At 38.3% G+C, this 10,040-nt stretch overlaps 1 protein-coding gene across 1 annotated transcript; it reads right to left on the bottom strand.

Annotated features, from left to right (window-relative positions):
* Window positions 1-3,497: 3,497 nt before the first annotated feature.
* Window positions 3,498-4,730, bottom strand: LOC141397434 (uncharacterized). Its single transcript, XM_073973588.1, has 3 exons — window positions 4,579-4,730; window positions 4,381-4,510; window positions 3,498-3,612 (listed from the first exon to the last, which is right to left on the bottom strand). Exons 1-3 carry the CDS (start codon window positions 4,673-4,675, stop codon window positions 3,537-3,539), a joined length of 303 nt encoding a protein of 100 aa, XP_073829689.1. The 5' UTR covers window positions 4,676-4,730; the 3' UTR covers window positions 3,498-3,536.
* Window positions 4,731-10,040: the final 5,310 nt, after the last annotated feature.

Below are 10,040 nucleotides of genomic sequence, written 5' to 3'. Positions count from 1 at the left end.
ATCAGTTACATTCGTAACAATATATATATATATATATATATATATATATATATATATATATATATATATATGTATATAGATTTATATATGCTGGATTTAACAAATCCAGTGGATTTAAGTTGTCATTTTTGTACAATATACGTCAAACAAATCGAGAAAATGCACTTAATTATCGTATAACCCCCTGTTTTTATACCCTCCACCATAGAATGGAGGATATATTAAGTTTGTTTTTCCGTTTGTAACACATTGAAATAATCATTTGCGACCCTATAAAGTATATATATTCTTGATCAGCGTAAAATTCTGAGTCGCTCTGTGTATTTCCGTCCGTCCGTCTGTGGTAATCACTCTAGCATCCCCAAAAATGGAGATAGGACGCTGAAATTTTGGGAAGATGCGTCTTTTATTTGCAGGCAGTTTACGTTCGATGATGGCCTATATCAGTACAGGTATTTTGCCGTTTTTAGTCGCATATACAAACCGTATTAGCTATAATTTGACATTCAGCGTTTCTAGTGATCAAAAAACTTATATTACAAAAGATATGGGCATAGGTCCATGTTTAGTATAGTCACAAAATATCTCCACCAAAAACTGTCAACATGGGTCCATGTTTTAGTATAGCACCTATAACGGTACCTCCCGATTTTCGGTATTTTGGGGATGTTGGCTACATTATTTGACCGAACTTCCTGTAATTTTGCATTTGAGGTTCCCAGTGCTCACAAAATATCTCCACCAAAAACTGTCAACATGGGTCCATGTTTTAGTATAGCCCCCACATAACGGTACCTCCCGATTTTCGGTATTTGGAGGATTTTAGCTACAATTTTTGACCGAACTACCTGTAATTTGACAGTTGAGTTTCCTAGTGATCACAAAACATATCCACCAAAAACTTTCAATATAGGCTAATGTGTTGGTATAGCCCCCATATAACGGCACCTCCCGATTTTCTGTATTTTGAGGAGTTTAGCTACTTTTTTTACCGAATTACCTGTAATTTAACATTTGATGTTCCCAAGGGCCACCCAACCTCTCCACCAACAATTGTTAACATAGGTCCAAATTTTGGTATAGCCCCCATATAACGGTACCTCCCTATTTTTGGTGTTTTGATGATATTAGCTACATTTTTTGACCGAACTATCTATAATTTGACATTTGAGGTTCCCAGTGATGACAAGACGTCCCCACCAAAAATGGTAACTATAAGTCCCTGTTTTGTTATAGCGCTCATATAACGGGTTCTCCAATTTTTTGTCATTTTGAAAAATTTTTGGCACACTGAAAATTGTCAATACAGGGGCTGGATTCTTGTTCTATGAAAATTTGAAATGAAAAATATTTTCTTCATAATTTTTTTCATTTGACAGTTTTCTTCTTTATAAAAGTTTTCATTTCACATTTTCATAGAAACAGAATAGAGCCCCAGGTCAATGTTTTTGGTATAAGCCCCCATATAAAGATACCTCCCGATATTAGGTGTTTTTGGGGATTCCATCCACACAACTACCTGTAGCCAACAATTGTCAACATAGGGTCTGTACGATAACCCAAAAGTTTGTACAAATTTGTAAAAACTTTTACAAAATGCTGTTCGATAACAAACTTGTAAAGTAAAAGAGAGGGAATTTGGAGAGAATTGTGAGAGAATTTTGGAGACTTTTGTTACTGAGAAGATACAAGTTTTTGCAAGCAAAATTTTCCTTGTAAGAATTTGCAAGTTTGATCAGCTGATGTAAATTCGAATGTTTCTTGGCAAAAAACATAAACAAACGATTGGTTATTAAAATAATTACAAGATAAAAAAGAGAAGGGATAACTAAATAAATTATGAAAAACGACTTATTTTGTAAAATAACTTATTTTATAGTTTGTGATGATTGTTTTATTTCTAAGGTATCAAATCCCAGCAAAAAGCGGCGCATCCATGGAGGTGGAGGATCACTATGTGGACGGCCAGCCGTTAATTTATGATATGGAAAGAGAATTATTTTTGTAGCAATGGATAATCAAACAATTTTCGTAAACAATCTTCGATTGTTAAATTAAATCTTATCCGCCAAACTTCTTGTTTGTCAAATCAGCTGACTTGTTGCAAGTTTTTGCAAATTGTTGTTCGATAACATTCTGCAAATTTTTATCTTCGAGAGAGTAAAATAAGTGGAGAGAAGTTACTGAGAACTTGCTGAGTACTTGCAAGTACTTTTTACTTGCGAAGTTATCGTACAGACCTATAGATCCATGCTTCTGTATAGCTCTATATAACAGCACCTTCCGATTTTAGGTATTTTGACAATTTTAACTATGTACATATACATATGTTTTCACCGAGTTATACATATGTAATTTGACGTCTGAGTTTCCCAATGGTTACAGAACTTCTTCCCTAAAATTATTATGGTCCATGTTTTGATATAGCTCCATATAAATTTGCAGCCAGATTCAAGACATTTTTAGATGCATTTTTTTACTACCCGATTTTAGGATTTTTGAGGAGTACAGCTACATTTGTTAACCGACCTATCTGTGATTCGAAATTTGAGGTTCTCAGCGGTCACAAAACTTCTACACCAAAAATGTTCAACACAGGTCCATACTTTGATATAGTTCCATATAAAGGTGCAGCCCGATTGAAGACATTTTTAGATGCATTTTGGGTATCCGTGGCCACAAAATATTTCCCCCTAAAATTGTGGACAGGAAAGAAAATAATATTGCACATTTAGTATCAGAATATGTTATGGTGAAAGGTATAAAAAGTTGGCCCCGGCAGAACTTAACTTTTTTACTTGTTGTAACTTATTTTTTATTTATTATTGTCTTTTTAGGACGAAGGCCATTATTTATGAAAGTTTTTAATTAATTAATTGGATTAATCGAGCTAATATGGCCTAAGGAGTTTTGTATTGAAAAATGAATTCTAGCGAAATACCACACACTCAACCATTACGCTACGATCGTTTCGCCTGGTGGTTTAAGCCAGGCTCATCAGGCGTATTTGAATGCTAATGGCTAGAAGACAAAGGCTGATTTTGATAACTTCTATTTATACAAACATTTTTACAATTTTGTAATTATGAAGTATTTATGGAAGTCTTTTTCTTTATCAAGTCACCCTAGTGTCTTGTCTAGGAATCATTTTCTCAATACATACACATATACAATCGAAGGGGGGTTTCCTTCATGTTGTTCGTTCGTCTATATTCGTAATAATTTAGGCATCCATAGCTCAGCTGCAAGAAGACATACACATCTAATTTTTCGTATACCCGTTCCATATATCGTTAAGAATTCCTCATTTAAAAATCAGCGCTCTACATTTGCGCTAAAGCAAGTAAATCGATCTACAAAATTTGACAATTCGTGTGAGAAGAATAAAAACTTTTACAAAAACTGGGGGTAAGTGTATAGTCTGAAATAAGTTTTAAGCAGAAACAGAAAACGTATACACATTTATATATAACTATTGGCCATTTTTTCAAAACAAGTGTTTTTTTTTAATTTTTTATTATAGTTTGGATATTTGATTAAATACAAACACAACACTGAGGAAAGGGTTTCGATAAATCAGTTCTCTCGCATGGGATAGCTCGACGTGGGCAGCTGTAAATACATAGGAAAGAAATATTAAATTGTGAAACTAATTATTTTTGTTCAAAATCAAAGGGTTACTTAGTTCGAATTTGGTACGGTCGTTCTTTAATCTTTTATAAGAAATGACTTAAGAGTGAAAGCCAGTTGGTTATGCACCGAGGCATTGTAACATTTCTGGTAAAAAAAAAATAAAAGGGCAAGAGCGACCTAGTTTGGATTTGTCTCGGTAGTTCTTTATTCTTTTACCAGAAATGACAAACCAAGAAAGCGAATCAAACAATAAAAATTCATTAAAGCTTGGCTTTTTAGCAAAAATTCCGTGCTGCTTACGTGCCGAGACCTTTAGCCGAAAACACAATTAACGTTTGAGCCGAAAGCCGACAATACAATCAACGTTTAAATAAAGTTTTGCGCCATTTCTGGTAAAATAATAAGAGACATGGTCTGTTCTTTTACTTCTGAAAATGGTAAAACCGGCAAAAGTAGCAAAAGTTGTAAACTGCCCCCATATGAATTGTATGGTGTCTGAAGTAAAGGAACGCTTTCCGAGTAAGAAGTGGTAAAAGTTGAAGACTCTTGAACGTAAAGGAACAGAGCTACAAAGTGCAGTCAAGTTTGATTTTTTTGTTATTCTTTTATCAGAAATGGCGCAAAACTTTACTTTAACGTTGATTGTGTTTTTCGACGTTAAGGTAAAAGCACCGATTCTTTTGTAGATTTCAGCCTTAACTGATGTTTTGAGAACAGAACTACAACTAAAATGGGCCCACTACTTACTAGTTAAGGCGCAAAACATAATCCTCACGACAGAACACTTTAAAACACTTGTCTACATTTTGTGGATACAAAGTTTCATTAACTTTTATGGTAAGATTGTATTCTTTATAGTAGCAGTGGCCAGCCAGAGCTAAACAAATTAAAAGAGAGGGTTTTTTAAATAACTGAAACTAAAAATATGTATTTCTCATTACTTACTGGGATCTTTTCGATTTCCTGAATATACAGCCTGTGAGGTGACCATTGCTAAAAAGGCCAATAGCCCACAGCCGATAATAAAGTATTTGGAAAACATTTCTTATAAATGTTTCCAGTTTTTTCTTTCCGTTAAACTAAAAATATTTCTTTCCACTCAACAGTTGAAATTTAACTAAAATAATTTTTGTTCCCCATTTTATATTTGTTTTGCAATGTGAAACGTCCTCTCCATTTTCCCACATCCCAATAATATCTAAGCTAATTTAACAAAAAAAAAAAAAAAAAAACATTATCTCAAATACAAATACTTGGGTGTTTAACTTTTTTCAACAATGTCTAGACTCTAGAGTTACAAAAACCACTCCATTTAAAATGTCAATTCCATAGCGTATACGTGAAATACAATCAGTCGATTTATAACTACCCAGCAAAATGTTCGACGCCAAAGATGTCATTCAATCATTGGTGCAAGTGATCTGGCATGTCATCTTTTTAGCATCTTCATCGATGAATTTTATATGAGCGTGGACCCCAATAGATGCTATTCATTTTTGGATCCAAAGCATGTCATTTACACCAATGCTTTGACATGCCCTTTTTACCAATGCTTTGGCAGGCCATTTTCAGCAAACCTTTGCAATGATATTTTCATTACGACGAGAGTTTTAACAATGTTGGTTGTGATTTCGAGTCTCTGATAACATGAAGCCTATTGTAAATAATTAATACATATATATAATATATATTTAGAAAAATGTGTATAAATAAAAACACAAAATTCATCTCTATTGGATCGATGGAATGGGTTCAAATGCTGATGAAAAGATCGGATCTTTCACGACTTCGTTTGAACCAATGCAAAAGATGCCATGAAATCACGTCGTCGTATGGAACCCCTTCCTTCAAATTTTGCTGGGTATGATTTATTTGACGTATACGATATGGAATTGATATTTAATTTCGAGTGCATTTTTAAATCTAAATGTACTATTCGTCTGGTTGAAGATAAAACAAAGTACAGGGGCTGGATTCTTGTTCTATCAAAATTTCAAATGAAAAATATTGTCTTTATATTTTTTTTTTCATTTGACAGTTCTTTCCTTTATAAAAGTTATCATTTCATATTTTCAGAGGAACAGAATTGAGCCCCAAGTGACCTCTTTCAACAAGTGTGAACTTAATTTCATTTAACACAAATATAAAGGAATTGGTCCTGTGTTGACGTATGAATTACTTGCCGAAGTAAAGGCCTGCGTACATAAGCTGCCTTGCCTGATTGCCTTGCTTTCCTGCTTCATATCTGACATAATAAAAATAAAAGAATAAAGAAGGCCGAGCATATTTCGAACCGGGTTGCCCTTTTCTTTTTTATTCTTTTATCAGAAGCAAGCAAGGTAAGCAGGCAAGGCAGCTTATGTAATCACCCCTTGAAGGTCTGGGTACATAAGCTGCCTCGCCTGGTTGCTTGCTTTCCCGCTTCATTTCTGACATAACAAAAATAAAAGAATAATTTCATGAATAAAGGAACCTGAAGATTCCTGAACGTAAAGGAACATAGCTATTATGATTTTACTCTACTAGTCTGTGTTTAGACACACAAATTTCTCGGGAAAGTAAATTGAGTTTTTTGGGCGAGGGCGGAGAGGAAAGAGCTCCTCAATACTCTTTCCTACCCCCTATTGCCTAAAAACTGAACTTACTTTCCCGAGAAATTTGTGTGTCTAAACACGGACCTATGGAACTCGATCCAGAAATACAAATGTTAATAGCTGTGTTCCTTTACTTACATGAGGTTACCATTTTTACCATTTGTTACCATTTTTAACCTGCAAAGCGTTCCTTAACCCCGAAAAGTGGCAAAACTGGAATCAATTTTTAAGATAGTCAGAGAGGAGAGAGATCGAAAAAAATCTCTTCTACACAGGCTACCAGCAAAATTTCTGCAGGTAAAAATGGGAGAACTGATTTTTCGACTTTTGTTTGACGATTATTTCACAATGAAGAAGAAAAGGACGAAAAACAGAAGAAAAAGTCGAACGCTGACAAAACTAAATTAAAAACTGTGAAATAAAATATGAAAATAGATCTTTTTATGTTTCTTTTTGACATTGCTGCCAGATCTACCATTTTTCCGTTCCTTTACTTTTCTGGTAAAATTGTTCATGAGAGAGCAATTTCGAGCAATTTTGACACTTTTCTCTTTTACCACTCTTACCATTAAAAAAGTAATGGAACAAAGCTAATGACATTTTTTACTGAAATTCACGCTGTGTGGACCGGGACTAATGTACAGAGACTTTTAAGCAGAAACAGAAAGCATGTACATACACGTAAAGGCCGCAGCACATATGGTCCGTTGAGCATCGCGTTACAACAACCACATGAATACTTCAAGAACAAACTTGGCATCACTTATACTTTTTTCATGTGGTTGTTGTTTTCAACGCGTCACATGGACCGTATGTATTTGGCCCTTAAGGCATGGCTACATATGCTGCTTCGCCTGGTTGCCTTGCTTTCCTGCTTCATTTCTGACATAATAAAAATAAAAGAATAAAGATCTTTTCTCGTATTTTCGAACTAGGTTGCCCTTTTTTTATTCTTTTATCAGAAGCAAGAAAGGCAAGCAGGCGAGGCAGCTTATGTACCCAGGCCTTTATGATTATACATATATAAAGTGGTTTCTACAAGGTATGTTTATACATGTTATGCATAACTGTCACAATCCTGTCTGCAATCCCACTGCAGCGGGTTCTTTCGTACCGGATTGACCCGGAGCAACACAAAATCATAGTTCCGGCCATCGGCTGCCACCTCAGTGTACATATGTTTGTATTTGTTTCGTTTTTCTGTGTTGGGAGCAGCATATCCCGGAATGCCTGCTCCGAATTTTATGGCCCGTGCCGGGACGGAGGAAAACCCAGGACCAATATATCTGTGCTCATTTTGTCACATCTACATCTCCACCCACATCCAACCTTCAGTAAGAGGAGGTGCAGTCAGGAGTAGGTGCATCTATGGTGTTGCTCTGGACTTGTCCACGTGAGGGACTATGTTGCTGCATGCTGCGTGAACACAGTCCCCAGTGAGTCGTCGTCGGATTACGAAACTCCCTCGTCGTCTGACTACGAAACTCCTCCGCAGTCCCCTCGACAACAACCGCACACACAGCCTGTAACACCAGCCGTTGTTGTCCCAATCCCAGTGAATGCATCCTTTTTGCAATTTAATTGCAATGGACTCCGAGGTAAGATCGAGGAAACAGTAGATTTCATGAGTCAGAAGAACATCAAGGTCGCGGTGGTGCAAGAAACCAAGCTGAACGACAACCACAGCTTAGAGCATTGTGATGGTTACAATGTGCTAAGGAAAGATCGCACCAGAAGTGGAGGTGGGGGATCGTCAATCATAAGAAAGCTGATTGGCCGAGTTTCAGAGTCAGGGAGCTGACACTGGAAGTTAACAGGCTGGTCGACGAGCATAAGCTGATCAAATGGTTAAATCATCTGAAGAGCTGCAACATTAGAGCCGGTATAGGTGAATTGTGGGCAACGGTTAAGTCACTCTCGAACCCTGAAAGAAAGGAATATAGGACCTCAGTCACATTTGGCGACGTTACGTTGACTGACCCGAAGAGGTGCGCAAGTAATTTCAATCGACAGTTTGTCGAGCACCCCGAGAGTGGCAGGGCGAAGAGAAGAGTATTACGTCGCATCAGATCTCTTCCTGCAGAGGATGAACCACCACAATTTACAATGGATGATGTTGCCAATGCCATCAGAAACGCTAAATCATCCAAAGCGTTGGTCACTGATGGAATCTCCATGGTAATGCTGAAGCAGCTGGATGAGCCCTGGCTCACTAAAGTTCTCAACTTGTCGCTAGCCACCCTCGTTGTTCCCGAAGTCTGGAAAATGGGCAGGGTGGTCCCACTGCGGAAGCCAGGCAAGGATGCCAGCAAAAGTGAATCGTACATACCGATTTCGCTTTTGTCGCCCGTAGCAAAGACACTTGAGGCCTTGCTCCTCCCCAGTATCAGAAATAGCTATCAAGTTGCCGATCATCAGCATGGATTCCGTAAGCAGCACAGCACTACAACAGCGCTGCACGCCATTACCACATATATTTGTCAAGGACTCAACCAGAGACGACCGTGCGATAGAACAGTGATGGTGGCGCTTGACTTATCAAAAGCCTTTGATACAGCCAGGCACTAAACGCTGTTTGAGGACATTAAGCAGACAACCCTCCGGCCAAGCTTGAAACGTTGGATAGTCAACTATATGTGTGGACGCCAGTCGTACGTGGAATTCAGGAATAAGAAGTCCAAACCTAGCAGAGTGAAACTGGGAGTCTCCCAAGGTGGGGCGATATCTCCGGATCTGTTTAACCTCTACCTCTCCTGTATTCCGCCCCCTCCAGACGGCATCGAGATCGTAACGTATGCGGATGATTGCACGATCCAGGCGTCGGGTACCTATCCTGATGACATCTGTGAGAGACTGAACAACTATTTAACCGATCTTACCACCTTTTTCCATTCGAGGAATATGCAGATTTCCGCCACAAAATCTATAGCCACTCTGTTCACCACATGGACAGCGCAGTTAGGACGTGAGTTGAATGTGGTGGTCGATGGTAGCAGAATTCCGACCACAAACTGCCCCAAAATTTTAGGCGTCACATTCGACACTACATTCAGGTCGTGCGCATACGCCACAGCTATCTGCGACAAGCTGAAAAGTAGGAACAAGGTCCTCAAGTCCCTAGTGGCAGCACTTGGGGTGCAGATAAAGAAACCTTGTTGACCACATATAACGCGATAGGTCGGTCTGTGGTAAGCTATGCGGCTCCAGTCTGGTCCCCGAGATTATGTGATACGAATTGGAAAAAGATTCAAACTTGCCAGAATGCCGCATTGAGAACAGCAACAGGGTGCCTCCTCACATCTTCAGTGGACCATCTACATGAGGAGGCAAAGATTCTTCCAGTAAAGCAATACAATGAGATGCTTTCGTTCGCATTCACACGGACGCAGTTGCCAAGGCCTTAAGCAATTATAGTATGAATAAAGTACTCGGAGTACATCCCCCATCTATCGCAGCTGAGGAGCGTCAGCTGCCACGACAAACCAGACTAGTTTTGGCTCAACTACGCTCGGGATATTGCAGTCGCCTAAATTCTTATTGGTCGGAAATCGATCGTGCCGTGCAAGACATCTGCCCAGTATGCGGCATGGGCCCGCACGACACAGAACACCTTATAAACTGCCCGCCAAACCTACAAATCTAACTCCAGTGGATCTGTGGCTACATCCCATCGAAGCAGCCATTTTTCTGGAACTGGAGATAGACCCAGAGCCAGATTGAACAGAGGAACGAACATAGAAACATAATAAAAAACACTGTTACAACAACAACTGTCACTGTTTTTTCGCCCATATGTAATTCCTTCTGCACAGC

This window comes from Musca autumnalis, unplaced genomic scaffold (assembly GCF_047663935.1).
Source record: "Musca autumnalis isolate F117 unplaced genomic scaffold, ASM4766393v1 scaffold_3, whole genome shotgun sequence".
NCBI classification, from domain to species: domain Eukaryota; kingdom Metazoa; phylum Arthropoda; class Insecta; order Diptera; family Muscidae; genus Musca; species Musca autumnalis.
Note: the sequence above shows the minus strand (reverse complement) of the source record. Positions and strands in the feature narration are given on the sequence as shown.

Coding starts and splice junctions, on each gene's coding strand:
- LOC141397434 (XM_073973588.1), bottom strand. CDS start 4,675: ATGTTTTCCAAATACTTTATTATCGGCTGTGGGCTATTGGCCTTTTTA. Junction 4,511..4,578: donor AGGAAATCGAAAAGATCCCA/GTAAGTAATGAG, acceptor TAATTTGTTTAG/CTCTGGCTGGCCACTGCTAC. Junction 3,613..4,380: donor TATGTTTTGCGCCTTAACTA/GTAAGTAGTGGG, acceptor ATGTATTTACAG/CTGCCCACGTCGAGCTATCC.